Here is a 26,080-nt window from a genome sequence, read left to right on the forward strand (position 1 = left end):
ATTCAGCACGCTTTTCAGCTACTTACAATGTCGAAACAAAAGAATATGATCGAACAAGTGTCAAATTTTATTGAAGGTCTCCTAATGTCGGTACAAATTTACGACATGCACCGAAAATTCCCGAACTGACCGAATAGTCGCCGAAACAAAGACTGCACTTATGCCATTTTTAATTCATTAATCAGTAAAGCACATCTTTTCTTCCGTTTGCACCGACAGTTCCGAATTCAGTATTTTCCGTTCCTGCAGCTTCGTCTCTGGATTTACTTAATTCTTCATTTTAATTATTACTGGCTCCCGTTTACCGCCGTAGTGCACCCTGGAATTTGTCACAGTTGCTTTGTACAAGTCGTGTCTTTCACGTTCTCCCACAAATGCTTTTTATCGATCGCTTCCTACCGCGACATCGGCAGGCAGTAGAACGAAATAAACAAGAAACGTCTTATTCAGGCTCTGGTCGTTTTGTTATTACTATTATTATTTCTTTCATTTTCTTATTGCTTCGCAGACAAACATACAGCTCCTTCGCGCTGTATAAATTTATTCCATCGCTTTTACTTGCGTATCTAAGTGCATGCGTATGTATATTATACCGAACCCTTTTTTTACGCCATGAAAAATGCCTGTAATAAATTTTATTTTCCATATAATTTGTCAAAATTTTTTCCACGTCTTTTAACGGTTTAAAAAACTATTACGCTATTATGAGTCGACTAGTGTTTTCTTTTTTTCATACGCATCGAACGTATACACTGATGGCCAAAAGTTTGGATACAACAGTCGAAATTTCTCGCCGCACTAAAATTTAGATAGCGGACTCAATGATAAAGATAATCAAACGTTCCAGGCGGCGTTTTAAAGAGGACAAATCTACCTTCATTTTGCTTCCTTCGAAGTGTTCGTAGCTTTTGTTCGCACACAAGACTGTCGAAACCAATTAAAAAAAAATATATATATATATCGACAGTTTCGTGTAGAGCAATTGTGAAACTTTCTAAAAAACTAAAATGTAGGTTTCGATATTCTTATTAAGTTTACCACAGAAAAAACCGAGGGAAAATTTTTCCCGAAGATGCGCAGTTACTTTCCGGCGGCTAAAAAATAGCCGAAAAACGTCCATGTTCAAAAATATGTACCGGGGCCAAAAGAAAATGTAGAGAATTTTCTAAAAAAGAAAAATAAAGGTAAACTTGTCGTCTTTAAAACGCCGCCAAGAAATTTTGATTATCTTTATTTTTGAGTCCGCTATCTAACTTTTAGTGCGGCAAGAAATTTCGACTGGTATACCCAAACTTCTGGCCGGCAGTTTATACAGTTCAGAAGCTGTACAGCATTACAGTGCATCGATTCGTGAATGTTGAAAAAAGTCATAATAAAACCAGTACTACAACTATATCGGTACATAGCATTCACATAAATTTTATGAAAAACTCGATGCCTCGTCACGATTTAAATAAATGTTTTTACAGTCATCAGGCTTCGATTGATACGTGTTACATTAAAAAAATACGCTATTCATATATGGATAGATTTCACTCGAGTTGCAGCGGCACAGGCATGTATATGTATATATACAGGTATGTATGTAAGTACATATGTAATATATACCTAGGTATATACATCGGATCATCCAATCGGCATAAGAGAATTAATACAATTTTTTCTGTTGTGCCTAAGAGAAATAATATAAATGGAGAAACGGAAACGGAAGAAGATTTACGGATCAACTCTTCCTCCGTATATAAACCCTTCATTTCCACACACGCCCTTCCAATTTTATACGTCTGTATGATAAATCTTGTACACTGCAGTACCGGTGGGCACCATCCCTCCGTAGATGGTACGGCTTATAGAAAGAGGTTGTAGGTAAAGCCAGCTGATCCGTAGTCAGGGGTTTATCATAAAGTATTGATTAAGAGTAAACTATACCCGGAGGGAAAACATCCGGATATCACGGACGAGCGAATTCCGTAAGCTAAATTGAAGCTTTTATACTTCCTTCGAAGGTGAAAACATATATAATAGGGAAAATATTACTTGCTGTCAATTTGAAGAGTATCAACGGTCGCATCTTGATTTCTCGCCGGTATTTGCGATATTCACCTGTCAGATTATTTTCAAACGTTTGTTTCTATTCTTTTTGCCCTACTCTGTCACTTTCGACAAGTTCCGGACAGTCGATCTCTGTCATACATATGCCATAATTTTTGCATGAGCAATGATTTCTGCATCATAAAAAAAGTTGGAAAAATACTGTTTTCATTTTGTACAATGATCGATTTCAACAATTACACTCATACATTATGTTATCACTTGCCCTTAAACTGTGCCAGATGAAAAAACATACCAAATAACATAAAGGTTCATCTAATTTTTAAATATTGAACAAGCATGCGCCGACGAAGGTATTTTTCAACCCTCTCGTTCACAAAAACCGGAGAGCAAAATGCGGTCGATTTTCGAACGATCTGTAGTAATTGAAGTATAGATCGACTACACGGGGCCGCATGGTGGAGCATCAGGTCTGGTAGATCCCTGGCAATTCCACCCCTGGCAGTGCAGAAAATCTGTATAATCGCGCGAGCTCCGGGTTCCTACGGTTTCTCTCTACGTTGTACGTATAAGAAAGCCAGGAAATCAGCATCCGCCCACGCGTGTCTCACCATGATAGATCCAGTAACTCCTATGAGGATACGAAGCGCAGCTCCAGACGCCGTCACCGTCGTCGTCGTCGTGTCGTGTCGTTGTTGCCGGTATGTGTGTGCAGCCGGGTGACGCGCTTACGTGTATTAAACGCGGGTGGGCGATGAGGAGGAGTACGAGGAGGAGAAGGAGGAGGATGAGGACGGGGAAGAGGAGGAAGAAGAGGAGGAGGAGGAGGAGGTTGAAGGGGGAGCGGTGGGAGGAGGAGGGAGGCGGAGGGGGAGGAGTAGGTGGGGAGGGTGAAGGCACGCACGCACGCACGCACGCACAGGCGTAGAGAGAGGAGGAGGCCCATGGGCATGTGTACTGTGCGGGATTGAATGGGCGAGGGGTGGTAGATATTGCCCCCCTCCCAACGCCCACCAACGACCCCCTCCTAACGCCACCCAACACCCCACCCGGCCACCACCCCGCCTGCCACCCACTCGCCACCCGACTGCCGCCGAGGAAACAACCTGCAACTCAACATCGTGGAACACGAGGTTCCTTTCTACGGGACACGAGATCGACTCAGCCTCACTTTGGGTGAGTACAAAATATCAAAACTTGAAAAGAGTGAGTAGGCAATAACAATACGTAAGCTGTACTCCGTACTTCCCGTTTCTCGCGTATGTATGTACGTGGCGCGTTGGCATCATCCACCGCCTTCTAAATTTCCCTCCCGAATTCGCCTTGTTTCATTCGGACGTCGCGTCATGCTGGCCTTTCTCCTTCCACATTTCTGTCCTCCTCCTCCTCCTCCTCCTCCTCCTCGTCCTCCTGTGAATTAGTTCTTTCGCGTATACATATGATATCTACGTACGTGCATCTATATATACGAATACGGTGCGATCACGACGATGTTTCGCAACGCACAGGTGTGCCCTGCATTCTGCAAACCCCACGAGCTGTAGGCAGGCGCAATGGGGTAGTCGCCTAGCAGTTGTCCCAACCGTCTCTACCGTCGCGTCGTGCGTCCCCCGACCATCCCTTAAAACCCGAAGTAGATGTTTGCGCGCGCGTCCTTCCCCGAATATGAATGTATGTATTGTGTACGTACGTAAATGTGCGCGCGTTTCCATGTGCATATATCGAAAGTGATAACTACGGAGTACAGGGGGTTTACGGTGAAACGATACAAACCGGGGTTTTCACCACTCGCACGAGAATAGATGACGTAACCGCTTGCCTTGCCTTAAAGCTCCTGGATTACAAAACCGTATTGTAATTATTTAAACCGAAAAATTAACGAACATTCTGTGGAACATCTCTCTAACCGCGTTCCTCTAGCTCTGTTCCTACGAGAACCGTTTCCTCGAGAAGTTTCAGCCAACGTGTGTCCCTGCTGTCGTTATAGTCAGTGGCTCGCAACCGGTCGACAATCCGTCCATCCATCCGTCGGTCCGTTCGACCGTTCGTTCCTTCGGTCGTTCGTTTGTTGTGCTCGTTTCTCTGCTGCCAACTCGATGAGAAAGGGGGGGAGGGGCAGAGGTCGAAAGGAGCCGAGGCGGTCCGAACTCAGCCGAGGCCCATCTGCCTGACGAACCCCACCAACCTCCCCCCCCCCCCCCCCCGCTACCCTGCCAACCTGGCGCTCAAGTTTACGTGCTTGCGTTTACGTCCACGTTTACGCCGAGTCTGCACGTTTATCCGTCGATCGGATTGGTGTGCGTGCGCGCCGAGTTACAGCCGCCTCGACCTCCTCCGAGGGTGTATTGATTTTCTCCTCTCACATCCAACGACCCCCGCCCCTCCGCTCTGTCGGTACATACCATCCCTCACGCCCACACGAACGGGCGAACGAACACACGCGCGAAGCATGGAACCACCGGGCCGACGACTAGGAACATGGTCTCGAGACTCCCTGACCCCGGGCGATCAATACAGACGTACAACGCGTCTCTTCAACTTAGTTCCCTCTTTTCTTGATCAGCCCGACGCGCGGTCGACAATTCGTATTTGTATCCTCCTGTACCACCCGAACAACCCCCGCATTAACCCCCATATACGTATGGATAATACGTTTCCGCAAGCTGCAAGCTGCACGTTGACACGACAAACGTGCTGTATTATAATACAATGTAAACTTGTTCACTTGGAATTTTTATTTTTACTCAAGTTTAGTTCGAGATCGATTATTATCGTATAATATAAATCTTGATAACGCTAAAATCCATTTACAACCCCCTCTGTTTCAGGATAAATTAGTATGCTAATAATTGTAATACAGAAATCTTTCGTGCCGGGAGAACTCGTTTTTAGATTCCGGAACAGATTGTCATCTATATGTGTGTGTATATATATATATATATATATAACGATTTTTCACAAAGTGTATATTAAAGTACGATCGTAATACCGTTGGTTATCGTCTTAATCTTGACATACTTTTTTTTCCATGTCCCGGAAAGTCCACTAAAAAATGTACAGTAATGCATCACGAACACATTTTGCGATATAAGTACGTTTTGACAATAGTAAATTATACGAGCGAAGTAGTATAATGCCAAGAGAAAATTATATTTTTGAGAAGCTAAATCGACGGTCATTATATACGGTTCCCAATTTCTTTTGCCGTGGAAAGCGCGAAGCTTTCAATGGCATATAGGACTATATTCACCGTTACAACTTACAGTAACTCTTATTCGGCGGTTTGTATTATTATAAAAAAAATAACAGAAAGTTGACATTTTTTTATAAAAGATAAAAAAAAAATCAACCGTCGCTTGTATATTAAATGATGTTCAAAATGTTGCGACCGATTAAGAAAAGTTGAAAACATGCAGCATGATTAAAGCGCCAAAGTTATAAACTAAGGAAACTGCGATTCAGAACAAAATGATGTTGAACAATGAGCGTTATTTCTCACTCGCGCAATGTTATCTTACATGCTTATATACGTTATAATATATCTGCATATATACACCGGTATCTATATCATGCATGATAGGTATAAGAGTCGAGAGGAGTTACGAGATTCTGCCCGGCGCAGGGTTGAAACCTAGGTATAAGAATACCGGAGATGTTCGCAATTTCAGGTATAAGAGGCGGCAGCGGTAGGACCGTCAGAGGAAGAGGAGAAGGTGGTGAAGGAGCCGGCGGAGGGAGGGTGAAGCAGGTCCATCAACCGAGGCCCGGCCTCGAAGCTTACCGCGAACCGGGCCGAGCGCCGGGTGTGCTGACACTGGGAGGGTCGCTGCACCATCACCGGAGGTGGGCATGGAGGGTAGCGGCGTCGGAATCGGCAGGATTGACTGCTACGAAGATATGTTCAAGGAGATCACGAGAAAGCTGTACGGAGAGGATCCTGATCACCGAAGTAAGAAAATTATAAGGTCATGGGACACCTTGAGAGCCGAATACATAGGTACTTTGTTCTCTAATGATGAACGCCGAACAATTTAATCATACCTACATGGATGAAAAGAAACTTTTCAGGGTTCGCATTAACTCTATAAGTAACGTCTTTCGATGTTCAGTATCAATTCTGGATCCGTAATTCGGTGCATTGTGTTGATAATCACCACGTATTTTACAATGAGATCGATCCTTTGAGTGAAAATATGAATCTAAAAATTAGTCCAAATTGTTGCACATTTTATATAATTCCTCTGCGTCGTCATAGCTATACTGCGTATACGCCTGTACTATAATTGCTATATTTACGCTAATGTTTCTGCTCTGACGTATATAATCGAGGCTAAACTGCATGATCATCTGTTTTACATTTAAATTTCCAATAATTCGTCTCATTTCCTCACGACGATAGCATCGAGCATACAAAATGAGTTCGAGACTTCGGCATCCTATAAAAATAACACGGACGACGATACCGGAAACGGAAATGACGGGACTGACGACGCAGGTTGGACCTGCGCCGAAGAACCTCTCGAATGTACAGAAGGTAGTCGAGTTGCTGCCTACCACGCGACCAAAGCCACTTGGAGATGCTGCGAATGTGGTAAGTATTACGACACTACATCTCCCGGTGTTGAATCATTGTTCAGTAGAAACTCCAAAGTTTGAATAACGTGCTTGTAAACTCTTGAATCGTACGTGACTGACGTTGTAAAATAGTTAATTAACAAATAGATTGTAATAGATTTTAATCAATAAATTTTTCCTATAAAAAAGTTGGTGACGAATAATTTTTGAACATGGTCATTTTCAGGCGAATGTCTTGGCGGAGGGCCTCGGGAAGTCGCCGAGCATTTCCTCGGACTGCATCCGTCCAGGGTGTCCGTTGAGGATGGTGGAGTAGGGCACCACGCGGGTCGATCCACTGAGTGCAGGAAAGACTCCCTCGCAGACGAGGTTACCCTTTATCTAGAGCGGGTCCGCGAGCGGGCTGAGAGACCGTCACCTCCGTCTCGTAGGTCCCAGGAAACCCAAACAATTCCTGCAGCTCTTTTGCCTCCCGCCACTAGTTTTCTCCTTCACGATGTTCACGCCGCAACGTCGACGCAGCATGCTCATTTGCATCAGGTATATGAAGATACGATATTAAACTAATAGGTACTACTTAACAGGTGAAAGTTAGTCAGATTATAGGAGACGTAAAATTCTGCTACTGTTGCAAGGGCAATAGTGGCTAATTGAAAAAGAGAATTGAACAAGAAGACTTTCGTACTCACCGTATAATTCAAGTTCGACTTTATCAGCAGAGTCCTGGAACCGGAACCACGACAACAACGGCTAGCGGGAAGAGATACGCGTGTCCGTATTGTCCGTACGGTACGGACAGGCGAGATCTGTACACGCGTCACGAGAACATTCACCGTGAGGAAAAGCCGTTCCATTGCTACGTCTGCTATAAGCCATTTAACAGAGCGGATCATGTGAAGAAACATTTCTTGAGAATGCATAGGGAACACCGATACGAGTTGGCCAGGATACGTAGACCCACCGGTAGCACCTCCAAGTCCTTACAGGACCAGAGCGCTGCTGCTGGAAGCGGAGGAACCGCTTCCACTGGCTCCCACCATACCGGAAACTACCCAACCGCGTACAACAACAAAAGCTATCAGCTGCATTCCACGTCAACTACTGGTCTTTATCCAACGCCAGGGATGCCTGCCACCACGATGCACACACCAGCACGGAGAACGCAGAATGGCGGATGCAATAGCAAGAGTCACCTCAAAGGAGCGTCGAAAGGAGCCCAAGAAAGAAGGTTGTGAAAATCACAAGTTTGCACAATAATAGTTGTTGATTCTTAGGCTGAAATATGATTATAGTCAATGGAGATGATGTATACGTCTTAATACGATTTGGCGATTCCTTTCACCCAGGTACACGTGCTGTTACTGTTCTTGGAGCGGTGTGGACAACTGGTGCCTGAAACGCCACTTGAACACTCACCTGAAACCGTTTGCTTGCGCGTTATGCGAGTACAAAGCCGCCCGAGCTGAACGTTTGTCAACTCATGTACTCAAGGTCCATAACAGGAGACAATGCTCGCGCTGCTCTTACCTCGCTGAAGATGCTGCACAGCTACAGCTGCACCAGCTACACGTTCACAGGGTTACAACCGCCAATGCCCCAACGGCTCCTCCGACTCCGCGCCATCATCAACACTTACAGTGCGTACAGCCGTGATTGCGAGCATGAAGTATCAGCATTTTAGTATTCATTAGTTGCCTAATCAACTTTGTTCTGTCCCAATGAATAGGCCGTCTGGTGGTGGTGGACGCCCGCCGCCTGGTCCCCCTGTATTTCCGGCTCCAGCTCCGCCGACTGTTAGCGGTAGCGTTATACCGCCAACCACAATTCTTGGGTGAGTATCTGCACAGATTATAATTTACTACTTTCAGTTTACTGTCTCACAATCAGTTTCATTCACTCGATGCTATATAATAGCCTATTGGTAAACTAACTGCATAAAAAAAAAGAATTGTACTGCATGATTCAATCAGAATTATTCTACAATCACACTAATTACCTAACGCATGACACATTTGGTACTATTCTTTGCTGTCTCAATTTCTGCATGCCATCCATTCATTCGTATGTTTATGTATGATGTACAAGATTATGCAATCGGAATTAACTACAGCTCTAAATCTAGCAGCAATTGTATTTCTATCGAGTTTGTACGCATCTCTGAAATTACGATTTCGTTACTAGTTTTTCAAAGTGTAGGTCGTCAGAGTCCACTCGCTTCAAGTGAAAGCAAACTTTCAACAATTTATTGGAAGCATTTGAGGACAACTTCGCTTTTATTAATTTGAGCAAATGGAATTACAAGTTTTCTGACTTTTGTCAGATTACACATTAAAAACTTGGCAAATTGCAGAAAATACCGGTGGAAGTACACCTATACCGTATAGCATATCACACTAGCGCTGGTAGTTTCCTTTTCTTTGCTGCTAACGCTGTTTTCCGATTTGTGCAATTTGTACGAATACATATGTGAAATACTCTGTTATATTCTCGTAATGTCCCTTCAACTAACACCTGATATTCCTGAAATGTTGTATTCTCTTAATATCTCTTCAACTAACACCTGATGTTCCTGAAATGATGCGAACGTAACTTATGGAGCAGTGCCGCGGTGGTTGCAGCCACGAGATGGTAGACGGCTCCACAGCCGCGGCAAGCTTACAGTCGCAGGATATATTAATTTGCGAGAATTGCGGATCTGAGTTTCTGAAGAGGACTGGATTCGGAACGCGGTACGAGGGAACTGTCTCTCGACGTTGCAGTGAGAATCAGCCAATTTACTGCTACAAATGCAGTATTTACCAATTGGACGTTGGTACTTGTTCGGAAATGATAGACCGCATAACAAGAAGTTACTTAGCTTCTTATGAAAATCAGATCAAGACAGAAAATAGGAATAGGCCAGATGATGATATTTCGTGCACCAGTGAAAAGCGTGCGCGAAAACAGAGACGGCCACAAAAATTACCTGCCGAAAACGATGTTCAATCTAGACAAAACACTTTCACAGCCATCAATATTCGAGGAACTCAGTCGAGTACGAATCAAACGAAGATAATCGAGATACGAGAAAGATGCTTAGCACAATTAGTCTCCAGAAAAGGATTGTTGAAGTGCTACCGTTGCTCGAGACATGCTTCGGCTAGAGCATTTATGTGGGTCCCTTATCATACCAAGGCTTCCCTAATATTGCATAATCTTTGGCGTCACTCCCGACCTAATATTTCTTTACGCACAAAACGTGAATCGCGATCGGTTACATTACGAGCAACCGTATACACGCGTCATGCGGATGCGTTTCAAGAAATCAGTTAACAATCCTCGATGTTGACTTGGATATATTAATGTTACTGGAGTCCGAAATTAACAGATTTATCATTTAAGTTCAAAATTGAATGTAGAACAACTCTTGAAAGTCGGACCATCTTCACTAATTATGGCAATATTTTACCCAACCAAGATTTATAAATCGTCACTGATTAAGGGCAGAGGTTTCCCAATAATTTAAAATTTGAAGTATTAAATAGACTCTTGGTTTAGCATTTGATGGTTTGCAATGACTAGCATGACTTGAGATATGTCATTCATTAGAATGATCAGAAAACTCTGCCTACGATGATTCAACTTGTTCGAGAAGGAATATAGCATTGTTCAATTTCGAAAACGTATTAGAAGTGAATTGAGCAGCGCCTGCAGCCTCCTTCGCGTTTTTATAGTACTTACTTTGACCAAGTAACACAATACATACCTCTAAGTAATACAATCATTCCGTGAAACTGAGATTTTAGTATCGCGAATATTTTTGTCTTGTATATATAGCGACAATATTGCGGGTTATTGGAGAGACGGATTACTGATAAAAGTAATGACATTTATATATGTAATCAGACCTCGGTAACTAGCTGTTGATTGTTAAAATTGTTAGAAATTGTGAAGAAATCAGGGCGTTATTTCATTTCTAAAACGTACAACGACCATTTTTTGTAAAATAGCCTTGATAACATAATAATACCTTATTATTCTACCATCGGAAGGTTTGTCAATAGTTTTTAGGAGCAGTGCTGTCAAGTCAAGTGTGTATCGTAAGCATAATATAATGGATGTAATGAGATGAAATTGTTAAAGTCAAATTCTACGAATTACGTATAACGGAGTTTTACAAATTCGATAACGATTTGAATACGTCTAATTAGGAATCAAGATTGTTTCTCCAGTTAAATTATTATACATTCCAAGGACTTTCGTGGTTTGGTTCAAGTAGATCTAAACCAGTTTGCCAAAGGCTTGCTCCGAGCTACTTTTGCAATCCTTTTGTTTGTATGGATATAATGGTCCTCAATAAACAGTGTCACTTGAACTGAAGTCTTTTACGCGAATTCAGATAACATTCTACTAAGTCTCATTATCAAGTAACACTGTCTTCAGAGACTAATTGTATATACGTCTAATATATTTTGCTGAGACGTAAGTAGGGAAGTAAGAAAAGAAATTCACTTCCCGAATATGTGCATCTTTTTATAATATGCTATTTGTACAATTATCTTGTTTACGTTATGATATAAAATATATCTATTGACAAACTTATGATCTGAGAATGTTACAGCAATTCCTCCTCAATTTCCTATCCAATTTACGTGTTGTTATAAGATTCTAAACTCGAAAAAATTTAATTCGGTAAAATTTCTACAGGAAATTACACAAGAATAAATAATATCTCAGAATGTTGCAAATAAAAATTATGAGAGCTAGACAATCAAACTGCGATTGCTCGTTTTCCAGATTTTACCCATTTAGATCGATGCACGAAATATTCGAGCACAAATCAAACGGTGTTCATCAAGTTTTCGTGGCTATGCTGTATCAGGCGTAAATTTGAGTTACTTTAGTTTTTAAACACATCGATGGATGTGATACGGCAGAATAATCTTATATGCTTCAAATATATAGCAAAACATTGTGTATTATCTGCAGTGGATTTACGAACAGTGTCACATAAGAATGCAACAGTATAATTATATTGAGATCACCTCTATGAGAATTATCACTACCCGATTATACATGAAATTATGGGCAAATATCATGGCATCTTGATACTTTAACAGGATGCAGGTAAGACTCACCGTATCGGCTCTTTTTATACATCGACTCCTAACACGTCACTTCAGGCTGCATCGGCGATAATATTCTCTGATATAGAGTCGCTGTAGTTTTCAGCTCTGCATAACGGTGATTTGTAATTTCTTCTCTTCATTCTATAAAGCTCTAGAGCCCGCACATACCTGTTGAAAATTAAAAGTAACGGTTATACAGTGACGAAAGGTTTCGCAAGTTGTACCAGAAACGACTTCACGCACGATCTATGAAGAAAAATGATCAAGCGCGTTGTGAAAACACAATTGAACGTCAGGATCTTAGTGTCGGTGTGAAGACGTAATCGTGAATGTCATTTGTTTAGCGTTGAAAAAACCAGTCCCAGAGATATGGCGTGAAAATCAACGTCTCGGTGACTTGGAACTGTATATTTGATGAACACTTACTAAGACCAGCTCCACGGATCGAGTTAATTACGAAAAATTATTGAATTGAGCACAAATTTGCACAGATTCGTGACACAGGATGCGAGCTAAGCACATTCGAATTTTTCAGCGCCCCGTGATTTCGGGGGTACTCTGAAGGTAGCTCTGCAAGCCACGCTGACGGCGGAACCAACCCGACACCAATGCCTCAAGTTGGCAACAGTTAAATAGTCTCAAGCGTTGCGGGGGCTTACATTTTCTTGGGTCGGTAATAAAATAAACCAACCTAATGTTTTTCCTCTTCCTGCATCTGCCACATTGTGGCTTATTATTATTAACAAAAGTAAAAGAACCCGTTTGTGATGAAGTGTAGTGGACAAATGTATAAATAAATATAGAATGTAATCCCACTTGTTCCGGATTTTAGCAGGCTACACGAGAATCAACGGCGCGTCCTCTGACCAGGCTTCTGGAACTAATTTTCTATGACAAAACCATGCTGTTAACAGCTGTTAACATACCCTCAAGCGTCGTGGCGTGCATGCATTGCTTATGTTAGCTACTGTCAGGAAATAGAGTAAATATAGATCAGTTACCGACATTGGTTTCCCCACTGGAAATTAGTTTAAAAAAAGCGAGTCGAATAGTGCTGCGCTCTGTATGGAGCTTTTGCCAAATTTTGTGCGGCTTATGATTCACCTTTTTTGTCAATTTATAGCCAATGATCTCGTTGATGCTGAAGAATTCCGAATTTCAAACTTCTGAGTGTCGTAAAAAACTGTCATACCTATGTAATGTTTAAAAATATTTTTATGAAGTGGAACAAATAGTAGATAAGTGGCTGTTAAAACGTGGTTCACTCAAAGTATATAGTCTTCTTTCTTAGTCTATTTTTTTTTACACTGAAAGCTTGGAAAGTATCCGAAAGCCAGATCGAGGACAATAATTTGTAGGTTATAAGCATCGTTGGTAAATACCCGCGGTTTGAACTTTGAACTACACTGTTTACCGAACTGTCGAATGTAACGAAGGTTAGTGAAGTGTCTGGCTGATTGCTTCAATTACTCGATTATATTACAAATAACGCACAAATTACGAGCAATGGAAGTAACAGGATCAATTTTGCACAAAAAAATTCATGAAATTTTCCCCGACATATCACCCAACATAACTCCAGAAATATTAAACAGAATATGCCATCAATCTGAAAGCCGGCGATTTTTGGAATGGTTTTGCTCTCATGTTACGCGTGAGAATTTTTTATCAGATGAGGATATTCAAATGTAAGTATTTTTAATATCTCAGTTGAAAGATAAACCTCTAAGCAAGTAAGATCGATTTTTTTTTTTTGTCCGAATTGCAGAAAACAACATCTGACAAAAACTAATAAATGGTTAACCGACGATCTGAATGCCGAGCTTGAACAGGCCACTGCAAACTGCCCTGAGCTACGCCAACTCCTACATTCTAAGATTACAGATGAAACAGACTATAATTGTCAATATGAAGTGGAGAGAGAAGCTTATAAGGAGGATTGGGCATACTTACAGTTACTCGAACAAAGTGTTAAGAATTTAAAGTAAGTCATTTTCATATAAAAACTTTTTGGACTTTAAGTACTAGGAAATTCTGTGTTACAGGGAACAGGAAGACAGAGTGAACGAAGATGTTGAGCAGGAAGAAATTGAGCTTGCTAAAGCGAGCAGCGAATTGGAAGAGCGTTACAAGGACTGTTTGGATCTCACAAGGGATTTTGACGAAGTCCATAGAGTTCTGTACAAAGATGTGGAACATTTAATCAATGTTTATGCTGACGCTGCGGAGATGGTACAAAACTTGGAATTAAAAAGTTATCATAACATTTAATAATTTATAAGAGAAATTAGGAAACTGTATGTACAAATTTCTATTATGTCATTCGAAACAAACAATACATATTTTGACTATTTGGTTCAGAAAGGACCTGCAGTCGTTTGGACCCAGATGCCTTTAGAGCTATGCAAAACTCAGACCGAGATGTACATCAATTATTTAACTGCTTGTATAAAACGACATTTTGGAAACACTGGCAAAGACGAACACATCAATGATTCAGACTATAACACTTTTATGGAAGACAGCAGAGACAGACGCGGAGAAGAAATATTGCAAGAATTATCCGTTTGTTTTAAAAAGTAAATCATTAATCAGTATTGCATATTCTTTATTGCTGTATAAAGTTTAATTTTGTAAGATGTACAAGCATTAAATATGGTTTTCAGCTTGATTACTTCAAAGGTCGAAGAGGTCACTAGCAAAGCGAGCGCAGATGCTTGTCTGGCCATGCAAGAGTTGGCAGTGAATATATATAACAACGGTAACCCAAAGCTGCCTCAATCACAAGCGCATCTCGAGTCAGTATTTTATCTATACTTGACATCTGTAATATCTTCGAAAAATCTCAATTAGGCGGTTATTTCAGGGCGGAGGTAACGGAGTTGATCGGAAGGAGAGATTATTTAGAAGAAAAGGTCCGACTTTGGCGAGAAAATCAAGTGGAGGAGGCGGTAACGCATTCTGCAGAATTTTTCATAACCGAAATTCTTGTGCTGGATGCTCGGCTTCGATACGAGAGAAGGGAACACCGTCTATCCAGTATGCTTCGCCTTCGGGAATTAGCACGTGAACGCGGACACGCGCACTCAGACCTGCTTTGCATGCTCCTGGAATTGCAATTCAACAGAGTTATGGAAGCGGTTGAATTCGTCGCAGATGCCCGGTATTATCTCTCCACCGAATATTCGCTCTCTTCAGTGAGGGATGTATGTATATGTTTATTGTCTGTTTATTAAATGGAGTGACATAATTAATAAGAACAAATGTTCTTATTCATGTTTTTCAACTGTTCCATTTACCATTTCAATTACAGAACATCACGCAGCAAATGCAAGCCGAATATGACGCTATCGTTTCAGGCCCACCCGCTAAGAGGAATGTATACAACAAAATATTTATTTCTATGATGAATGGTAACGTAAACGACATTGATTCTTTGGCCGAGTCCATGAGGCAACTCAAACGATTAGTAGCAGATAATGAAGCAAACGAAGAGAAAATATTCGGCGACGATGTTGACGGCAGATTAAACGGGGTCATATCATTGTGAGTACAGGGCAGGGTATAAATAAACGTCTTTGAAAGTACATAATTTGGACAGTTTCCATCCCAATAAACCTCATCAAAAATTTCAGATGCACGGCTTTATTTCCGAAAATTGTTCAACTTCCAGTTTAAAATTTCTTGATATTTCTATACTTGTATCCCACGTATGTGTTTTCGACACAAACACACGTACCTCAACTATCAACATTCATTTTCCATGCAATTTACACATCTAAATTTATCTCCTTGGTCGCAACTGTTTTCGAATCATACGTCAAAGTTGTGAAATTTCAAATCCTCACGTTATGGACGTTATTAGATATGTTTATGCATGCGATTCATCAATTTTTTGCTAATCTTACTTTCTAATTCCACGTGTATTTGGTTTGCAATTTGAAAATTAATTTCTTTTGATATTTGTTTTTCCTCTGGAGCTACACTCTTCCTGCTTATGAATTTAAAAACTGCAATGTTTATTTACGATGTGCCATGCATATGCACGTGTATATAACGCAACTATACGTGTAATTTGGACTTTAAAAACTATGTCATGAACATTATTAACCACCGCAACCGGTAAAACTTTTTTCTATAGGGAAGACAAACTGAACGAAGTTTATCAACGGGAAATAAACAACGGCCGCACGTCGAGCTTAATACAAACGTCGTTTGAAACAGCAACGCGAACGAAGGAAGTGGTCAGCCGGGTTTCACAGCTTCAAAACGACGTTGCAGCGCGGAGAAAACGGCTGAAGGAAAAACTGGTAATTTTTTATAGAGAAGTAGAACTTGAATTATTGAAATATTTGATGAGAAGAAAGAATATAGTAGGATAGCAGTTGGCTCATTCAACCTCAAACTTATAATTTCAATTAAACTGTTTGCGATTTACTTTTCACGAATGAAAAGAACAATTATAATTATTTATTTCCTAACACTTTTCTCGTAAAAAGTCGCGTTGATTTTATATTATTCTATTTCTTCACAGCGTAAAAATATCGACGGATTTGAATGGGAAAAGTTGATCCTTTGGCAGAGATTCCTCGCTAATCCTAACTCCGTGAAAAAGGTCTATGATGACGCTCAAAAGAGGCTGGAACAGTTACACTTTGGTACCAATTTTTGAGAAAAACTAGCTCAATTATATAAAACGAAGCACGTATTTTTGTAATTTTTTATATAAGAAAATGAATAAAATCGAATTGTGACAAATATTATAATCAAACAGAGGGATAAGAGAGTCAAGTATTAGAATTAACATGCGTGACCCAAAAAAAATTTAATTAATAATTTTGGAACACGATTAGTCTGGTTGTAGGAATTGGAATAAAAAGTCAATAAAAATAACCCAAGCATATTGATTTTCGAAGAAAAGAAAGAGAATCAGCCGAGCTGTTTTGAACTTCGCAACGTGGGTAGCGCGATTGCAACCCGCTAGCATTGTATTTATGAATTGAAAACGATGCAGAAATCTAGGTACTAGTTAATTGAGGTGCCTCGTGCAGGCACCTTGGCATAATAAATAGCTGCCTGCCTGCGTGGATTGGTGTGTAAATAAAGGAATGGCGCATAAATCAGCTAGCTTCAACGAACCTTGAGCTAGTTTACAAATTCATCCGATTAAATATAGCGATAATTATAAGAACGAGATACGTTTTGGTTACATAATTGATACTGGTATCTCCGCAGACCCACTTACGATAATAGCGTGAATGAATTTTGACAGTTGACAGAGCGTGCTGACTCTCGACGACGTAATAACGGTAATAACCGCCGAAAAAATCGCGAAATCAGGAGAGTGCGATAATACAGATTTCGACAGCCCTATGCTTCATACATTGTTTTGAATTTGTTTTTTCAACCACTTAAGTTTATATTGCGGTCACACGAGCGTGTACGGATCCCAGCGTCAAATCAAACTCTCTCTCTTTCTCTCTCGGCTCTTTCCTTAACCTTGACCCATAGCTAGCTAAATTACTGCAGATATATGTACATTCGTTCAGGTTTAATGATGAATGGATACAGCTCCCAAACATCAACGTATCTAGAGTTCTGCAATGGCAGGTTGATCGTTACAACGAAGTCATCGAACTGAATTTCACCCCTTGTACGCATCCTTGCCCTTCGTTCGCACTTAGGGCTTTCATCTAAATTTAGACTACGTTATGCGGGTAGATATAAACGGTATAAAAACCGCCTCAGCTGACGCGTATTTCACTCCTGTTTACAGAGTCGAATAACAACAGCCCGCATTTGTCTCCGATGCCTTAATGGACGATAGGGAAAAAACTACAGGTAGATAAAAACAGCACAGGGAGCGGATAAAAAGCGAAATTACGAACGCGGTTGATTTTGTCAGACAGAACGATTAAGATGCAATCTTAAAATGTAGGAAATCAGTTTCCAATGTCATTCAGGATGATCGAACGATTTGGAAGGGACCGACGGAGGCCGAAAACAAAATATCTTCGAAAATAGCAATGGTTTTTTCCGAGGTTTCTTTTCCCGATCGAGAATAACATAAACCGGAAGTTCCTCGTCGAGTACCCTTGGTAGATAGATTCCGACGAAGACGAGACAAGTTCCAGGTGTAAAGACGAGAAACTTGAACGGATATTCAAAAATAACGGTCATAAACAACAGTTTCCTCGAAATGTAAACAATACTTTTTGTTTTTCCTTTAATCAAGGCGGAATACAAAAGGGGTTCGATAAGCGCACGTGTTTCTTGCGCCGGGAGGACAAGGTGCGATGAATGATAGACAGCGTGGCAGAAAGGCAGGGAGGGAGGGCGACCCGAGAACAACACACGCACACATCTACACACCTCCGCAGAGGCGCGCACGAGCCTCCGGTGTAACCTTGATCTGACCTGAGGGTTGGTGGGCCTAGGGTCGGGGGACGGGGGAAGGGCAAGGAGGACCGGAAGAGGTCGATCAGGTGGTTTAAAAATGGCAAAGATATCGTCAAACGCTGTAGCGATTAGACTGCCCGAGTACGGAGAACGAATCGACCGATGGTCGATTTACGCAGCAGTTAGGCCGAAACCCTAATCACCGAAGTAATTAGCCAAACGGCTGTAATGTTTGTAAATAATATTCCCGTTACGGGGGTTAAATTTTGACCGATGTATTACGTGCCGGGCGGTAGAGGGAGAAACGGTATCGAGAATAGTAGCGGATGCATACCAGCGAGTGGGTATCGATTGACCGGGCTTGCCTGAGTTAACGGTTTGTTTACACGAGCGAGTATAAAAGGCGCCACGGCGCATGCGCGAGTCGTTCCAAAACAATAATAGAGTAGGAAGGAAGGCTGGCCTGGCGGCGTCAGGGAGAGACAGGCAGGCAGTAGTCGCTGGCTCGATTCTCCCGTGTTCCGAACGTACGTCGTCGACACGTAACAAAACACGGATACTAAACGAGATATAGGCGGAGAGGCGCGCGCGCGCACTTACGCATACACGTATATATATAATAAACACGACCGAACGACCAACGATCGCGCACCAAAATATATATTGCATATACACGTATTATACATAACTACCATCATCTCGATTGCAGAGAGCGTGTCGTGTCGTACGGTGGTAACTAACTAGCTGGCTGGCTGGCTGGCTGGCTCTGACTCCGACTCTCTATCGCTCGCAGCAACGGTGTCCATAATTTCGTCAGTCGGCTACAGTCTCCGAACCCGCGTGTTGCCATTATTGTGTAATGTTTAATCAACTGTTCTCAATTCTAACTCTCTAAAAAAACTCTTGCCGGTTCTAAGTTGTTTGCACGTGTGTGCTTCGACTACGAGTGCGAGTGTTACATATTCTGTATCTCGTGTTTGTTCCGTTCCGCGGATATACGATATATAGATAAACACACAGCCGCGTAGACACACAGAGACGTCGGTTACGAACGACGATCCGTCGGCAGCGCGTAGAGTGTGACGTAACGCATACACAGACGCTCGACGCTATTCGAAACCAAAACAATAACAACAATAGACAAAAGAACCGAGAGCTACATTAAGTACAGTTGTAACAAAAGTTTGGCCGAGATAGAGAGGAATATCAAGAGGAAATACCTGCTGCGTAAGAAGCCGAGAGTTGGATCGAAATCTCGTTCATCAACGTTTAATATTTCAATACAATAACAAACCGAGTCTGCGGCGGTGGTAAATACAGCTTGTTCGAACCGGTACGAGTCTATTGATATACGCATATACATCGTACTCGGCGGTCGAACGATAACGAGGAAAATTCCAAACTCGATTTATCCTTGTTGTGTTATTGTTTTTGTTGTTGTTGTTGTCGTCGTCGTCGTCGACCGGTGATACCGTTGCCGGTTTATCGAGAGAATAGCCGAGCAGCAAGTAGCTTAGCTGGGTCGAGTCATCGTCAGTGAGTGGAGAATAGAGCGAGGCAGAGTGAGACTTGAGAGAGGGGGCGTGAGAGAGAGGTGGGATAGTTTTCGTCAGCCGGGTGAGTCACGCTCACGACCCAGTACACATCAGCGGCCCGCAAGTTCGAACTCGCCTGAACGGAGGAGAAAGACCAACTGCATTGCGGTCGCGTTCTGTGGTAGCGAGGGATTCGGAGGTGACCAGGACATACCATTGTCGAGAGAGTAAGGAATACGTACAAGAATACGGCAGGAGTGCGAGCGTAGCAGCAGCGGCACAACCCGAAGGAACGAGCAGTATCCCTCTTTCTCCCGGCGGAAGACGGACGACGGGCGTAAAGATGCCGAGCGCAGCTGAAGAGACCACTTATTTGAATTTAATCGACGTTATGCCGAGGCGAGAGGCAACGACGACGCAGGAGTTTCTCACGAGAGACGTCGATCTGCTCGTATCCCAGATAAAGGAGAACCTCAGGCTGTCGGGATTCAAGGCCAAGTCGAGCTTCACGCAGAAAAGTCGCCCTTCGCCCTACAGGATACCGTCGAGATCGTGGGCAGACCCGGCGGCGACGTGCGAAGCATGCAGGTTAAGAGTCGACGCGACCGAGGACGAGAGGCAACAGAGTCATCACCACTACCATCACCACCACCATCACCTCCACCACCAGCATCATCATCATCATCATCACAGCCAGAAGAGGTCGAGCACAAACGTCGACGACCCCTACGAGCTGCTCCAGGTCCTGCTTCGAGAGGGTGGTCTGATTAAGGAAGCGGTCAAGAGGCTCCAGGCCTCGTTGCAAGCCTCGCTACAGGCGAATCTTGAGGAGCTGGACAACCCCGAGGAGGAATCTGTCTACGAGAGGAAGCCCTACTTCTACGACTCCGAAGACGAGCCCAGGCCGGTTATACCGCCGCTTGAACTTTGAGGTGATGGAACAAAAATGTATCACGGACTTGGTAGAAATAAACGCGATTTGGTACGATAATCGTAATCGTAATCATAATCACAATCATAACCATGATGTCAAACAGCAACAACGACGACGATAATCAATGTGAAAAAGTGAAATTCATACATAATTTCGACATACCCTCGCGCTGTTCAGCTTACACGCATACTGTGTGCGGGATACCGAGGTACATACATAGTGTGTTGCCTATAGTGGTAGTTTAATAGTAATCGAAAAATGAAGGTGCAGAACCGATTTAAAAAGAAGAAAAAAAACAACAAAAATTCCATAAAAAAAAAAAAATAAACAGTGAACAATTTGGCAAATAAGATTAGGGAAAGAAGAAAAAAAAATTCCATATAAACGTACACACACATCACACATGCACGTTTAATTTGAAATGTTACAAAAAAAAAAAACAAATTCATCCACACCCACCCACCATTGCATTTAAACGTACAATACCAACACCGAGGTTTTCTATAAACCGTATGTTAGCTTGCGCCGAGTATAGGTATAAACGTAATTGGGCAGGAACTCGCCTTACACGGTCGTGTGTTTGTAAATATGGTGTGTTGTTATTTGAAGGAGTATCGCTCCTTCTCTCTCTCTTTCTCACTCTGGCGGATGCTTCGTGAACGTTCGGTCAAGATCGTCGCCGGCGTATCGACTCTGACTATATAACTATATATTCGTAAATACAGATATACGATAGTACACGTATGCTTAGCGAGAGGCTGTACGTGGAAGACTCACGGCGAGCGTATGTTACACACAACCATTATCGATGTAGCGTGCCGGCAGAATATAACACACGCATACACGCACACCCGGTATATTACATAGGTGCGCATACACGCTGTGTGATTTTATTCACGTAAGATGCGGCATAAGTTTTTTAATACAACCCACCCCGCACACATTCAAAGCTAAACCGACGCTGGGACAAGCACAGAGAGACTATAGCCGTAAAACGTATAAAGTTTTACGTACCGTATGTATATTATGTGTACGCGGCACGACGCTTGCCTTTCGCTGCTCTAAACTCTCAACAGTCGCGACACCATTCAACGAATTTCATGACTCACTACTATTATTGTTGTTATTACTACTGCGAACGGGTTCGCAAAACGCAGCTTTCTAACGATTCGCGGTAAATAAATATTGCCACGTTTCGCCGCGAATCGCGAACTGTTCTACGGGGGGGGGGATATTCGTCATTAAATACTGTTACCAGATTTCGTTGCGCCTCTGTACGGTATTACCGCTGTTGAAAAATTATTTATCGTTATTCACACATACACGCATCATCGTCATTATTATAATTATTGATATTAGTTTAATTTATACAAACATATAGATACATAATGTACAACGTTTAAAGTTCCAAAACGTGTATTATTCTGGCACCAATCGGACTAGCCAGTGTTTACACCTTTTTCTCCTCCTGTAGCATAATAGGTATGTTACACGTAATGTACCGCAAACAAACCTGGATAATGTACGTGAATAGTATATTATTATGTATAACAACTAAAATATGTATGTCAACATTACGATAAGGGAGTTGCATAGTTACATACATACATATATATATATATATTGGTATGTAAAATGCTACGGCGACTTGTATCAATCCGTAATAACTTGCGAGATGAGCATAATACAATATAAGTGTATTTTCATCGAGTACCATCTTTGTAATCAACGATATAACAGTATGTATAGTATAAAAGTTAGAAGGAGAATAATAAGAGATAAAAATAGTAAGAATAATTCTGTACATTTATCAATAAGTACGGTATGCTGTTGCGTTTTTGTGCGCGTATGTGAAATTTTATACTTTGGGAATGAAAGGAAATATGTGATCTCATTTATTTGTCAAACGAAAAAAAAAAAAAGAAGATAGAAACTGAAAATAAGTTCGTCGGTGTCATTTTTTTTTTTTTTTTTTTTTTTTCTCTATTGTCGACATACAGAACATATTAAGGTAAAGTATTTAAGTTGGAACGTTCGATTTGATTGGACATTTCTCCACAATGTTTTTCTCGATTTTTTTTTTATTTTTATTTTTTATTTTTTACTTTTGTTCTCTTATTTTCAAGATAAGTTTGTGACCTTTGTTCCGACGAGTCTTGCAGTTAATACACATAATATTATGTCTATACAACCGTGTATATTTACGCGTATAATTGTTCATTGGAATGAAATGGAAATAGCTTGTATGTATGATGATAATAATGAAATGCGAAAAGGCTATGTAGGGAATACACGGAATACAAATATACGAGTAAATACTAAGAAAAATAACGGCTTATTAAAGAGTCGGGAATATAGTACCTACGGGCACCAGCTGTACATGTAATAATAACACATGTGTGTAATTTATACTTCTAACTGCGAGAAGAAACACGGGGCTTATAAATGAAAAAAAAAAAAAAAAATAGCTTTACCTCGTGCCGTGCATGTTTTAGTGCATGGTATGTATAATATAATCACATAATGTTATAATAATCATTTAACATTTAGATGTAACGACGTGTTATGGCTTTTGTAAAATATCATGTATATTCAAGCAGAAAAAAAACGAAAAAAAAACCCGACAAATCATAATGAAATAAAAAAAAAAAAAAAATAAACAAAAAAAAAGCTGTATATTAAAATATGGTCATTGACATCAGAGAACGGAGCTATTCACTTCTTACGTTTACCGCAGCTCAACTCGAATGAACAATTGTGTACACCTTCGTTATATTATAGCAGCGTAATTTTTTTTTCCGAACAGACGTATTGATATTGCGTCGCAACGTGGGTTGTATAAACTGATGAGAATTATTGTGAATGTACACCCAAGTGCGTCCCAGATGTCAACCAAATTACGCATAACTTCGGTGACTACGCGTCATTGCATATTTAAGTATGTTAATAATAAATCTTTCTCAACTAGTATGTAGTTACAAGTATTGTCTACCTACTGAGAATGCTGTGAGAATTAATTTAGTACGATAATATCAATTTCCGACGAATGAGTATGTCGTATAGAAATATAACGATATTCCTTACCGTACGAATTTTTTTTGTACGAGTAAAATCTTTTTTTCCCTCGCATCGTTATATTTTCTTTTTCTTTATCCTTTTTATTTCCCCCGCCTTTCTCGTATTATCGTGACAATAGTGTTGTTGCAATTAAATATTGAAGTCAACAAAAAAAAAAAAACAAAAAAAAAAGAAAATAAAATTTTTTTTCGGAAGAGAAACAAAAACAATTTAGTAAATTAAGATAAAAAAATTAACTCTATGTGATCGTTGCCGGGGACACCGCCTCTGGCAAATTTATTTAATAATAAAGGAATTAATGAAAAGTTAAACTACCAGTGTACGTTATTTTCTTCGCTCACCTACTTACTCTGATATTGCATGTATCATTCATGTACGTGTAATGGGAATGCGATGTTGGAATTCCTGAATAATGAAACATGCCTGCATAGTGAATTTATGGATCCTATCGCATATATTCATCATCGGACCCATTAGGCTCACAAATATAGATATTACTGCACTACCTCGCTGATGTCAGCAGATAACAACGTTATCATACGCAGTGTAGCACACTTAAACTGTATGCACGTGACCGGCTGCCACACATCCACGAATCGTGTCCTAAAATATACGATGAAACTCCTATGCGTATCATATATATTACCTGTTATACGAAGTACGTATATAGGTATGTATAATGCATGCATGTATGTAGATTAAGGTGGCCCTTAATATGGGTAAAAAAAAAAATTGATCACGCCACCCTCCAAAACGGTTCCATGTAATAAAAAAAAAAAATCCACACGAAGTCCCAGCTATGTCCGTTAAGAGGAAGACGTGGCTGTAAGCATGAACTTAAATTTAATTATCAATTTTTTTTCATGATTGGAGAAATTTTGATTCTTTAAATCTAGTTTACGAGTCTATTTGTTTTTTTTTTAACTTTCCGAAGCTATTGTATATTGATATTCAATATACAGATCAAATAATAAGGTCCTCCATACTAGATTTGATGAGAGTTCAGTTCTACCATCCTATTATTTTGAAATAATAATTCGATTTAGCTGCTGTTGAACGTTTTTAATCACATCAAAATCAAACATAATCGATCAAAACATAATATTTAAAAAATGTATGCATGACATATCAATACTAGTTCGTTCAGTTCAAATTTATTTATTTAAAACACAGAAATATCTCAAAAGATTGCATGTTAAAATAATTTTATTTATATCGATCCGACTAAAAGTTTCGCATAGACGTCTCTTTTTTTGCATCGGGGAATTTTTTATGATCGACCGCCAAATTCAAAATTACAAATGAAAAAAAACGTGGAAAGTAGGTAGATTATTCTTAATAAAAATATCTTTTTTTTATTTTCATCAAGTGAAATGTTGATGCCTTTATTTATTTATGCATCATAGGGAAATCGGCAAAGTGAATCAAATTTTAACGTATGGATCGTTGTTACGATGATGCAAAAAAAGTTTCACATCAACATAATGAAAAAAAAAATATATAAGTACGAAACCGATTGTGAAAAAATAAGGAATTTTATTAAAATTACGGAAATTTCGTGCTTACAGCCACGTCTTCCTCTCAACGGACATAGCTGGGGCTTCGCGTATATTTTTTTTTTTTATCATTTGGAACCGTTTTGGAGGGCGGCGCGATCAATTTTTTTTTTACCCATATTAAGGGCCACCCTAATGTAGATGGATATTCTTTGGGCTATTACCAAAGGTAGATGGTATACACTTTTATCCAGGAAACCAACAACACCATCAATCGTGCCAGAAGACCTGATTGTGAGTATTCAAGGTGTACATATCTTATACCTGTGATCAATACCTTGGAAAATACATGTGCTTCATCTGCTCATACGGGACGAGTAAACGAAATTTTCGTTTTATCACTGTTTTTATGATATCTAGAAACCAAATGCAAGAAACTAGCTTGACTCGGTGACACACGTTACGTACAGCTCGGTTTTTTTTTTGCCAATTTTTTACGATGTCCGAAAAAGGAATTCGGTAGAATGAAATTGAATGGGATAAAGAATGATGGGTCCCACGTAGATTTGGTAAACTGTAGTGAGTATTGCGCAATTTGTTAGAATTGAACTGTCAGTGTTAAGAATTATTGCACAAAATTACGTAACGTTCTTGAGTCATCCGGCCTGATTTTTACCTCAAAGTATAGGCATACCTGTACTCGTATACAGTCGGTCATTGAGTGACAGGCGGTAGTAAACAAAGAGGGTTAAACTATACGGAAAACAGTGAAACTGACACTTTTACGAAATGTGCGGGCGGAACACGTGTTCCAATGATTCTTCGCCTGTCGGTCAACTCGCGGCGTAATACGGAATTTTGTAAGTTCTAGATACAACCAACAAACCGATTGTATTCCGATAC

General features: G+C 40.7%; 3 protein-coding genes and 1 long non-coding RNA gene across 15 annotated transcripts; 3 read left to right on the forward strand and 1 right to left on the reverse strand.

Annotated features, from left to right (window-relative positions):
- Positions 1-2,976: 2,976 nt before the first annotated feature.
- LOC124299765 (protein charlatan) lies at positions 2,977-18,211 on the forward strand. 12 transcript variants are annotated; one of them, XR_006907059.1, is made up of 9 exons: positions 2,977-3,228; positions 5,721-6,049; positions 6,452-6,643; positions 6,854-7,167; positions 7,344-7,855; positions 7,974-8,264; positions 8,354-8,458; positions 9,246-11,100; positions 18,201-18,211. XR_006907059.1 is itself a non-coding variant. In XM_046753201.1 (8 exons), the coding sequence occupies exons 2-8, from the start codon at positions 5,902-5,904 to the stop codon at positions 12,278-12,280; spliced, it is 1,572 nt and encodes a 523-aa protein (XP_046609157.1). In that variant the 5' UTR covers positions 2,977-3,228; positions 5,721-5,901; the 3' UTR covers positions 12,281-12,629. The 12 variants fall into 12 exon arrangements, 11 of the variants coding, with proteins under 11 accessions (XP_046609157.1, XP_046609077.1, XP_046609127.1 ...); XM_046753201.1 differs by lacking the exons at positions 9,246-11,100; positions 18,201-18,211 and adding an exon at positions 12,271-12,629; XM_046753121.1 differs by lacking the exon at positions 18,201-18,211 and having other exon boundaries at positions 9,246-11,208.
- LOC124299834 (uncharacterized) lies at positions 8,343-12,282 on the reverse strand. The gene is made up of 3 exons (XR_006907079.1): positions 12,162-12,282; positions 11,745-11,903; positions 8,343-8,466 (listed from the first exon to the last, which is right to left on the reverse strand). It is a non-coding gene; the product is annotated as an uncharacterized LOC124299834 (long non-coding RNA).
- On the forward strand, positions 12,746-16,427 carry LOC124299829 (uncharacterized). Its single transcript, XM_046753212.1, has 9 exons — positions 12,746-13,423; positions 13,504-13,719; positions 13,781-13,967; positions 14,097-14,314; positions 14,402-14,533; positions 14,602-14,941; positions 15,049-15,281; positions 15,877-16,045; positions 16,270-16,427. The coding sequence occupies exons 1-9, from the start codon at positions 13,242-13,244 to the stop codon at positions 16,405-16,407; spliced, it is 1,815 nt and encodes a 604-aa protein (XP_046609168.1). The 5' UTR covers positions 12,746-13,241; the 3' UTR covers positions 16,408-16,427.
- A 410-nt stretch (positions 18,212-18,621) lies between the features above and the next one.
- On the forward strand, positions 18,622-23,127 carry LOC124299069 (GSK-3-binding protein-like). The gene has a single exon (XM_046751976.1). The coding sequence runs from the start codon at positions 20,013-20,015 to the stop codon at positions 20,598-20,600; it is 588 nt and encodes a 195-aa protein (XP_046607932.1). The 5' UTR covers positions 18,622-20,012; the 3' UTR covers positions 20,601-23,127.
- Positions 23,128-26,080: the final 2,953 nt, after the last annotated feature.

Source organism: Neodiprion virginianus, chromosome 1 (genome assembly GCF_021901495.1).
Source record: "Neodiprion virginianus isolate iyNeoVirg1 chromosome 1, iyNeoVirg1.1, whole genome shotgun sequence".
NCBI lineage: Eukaryota > Metazoa > Arthropoda > Insecta > Hymenoptera > Diprionidae > Neodiprion > Neodiprion virginianus.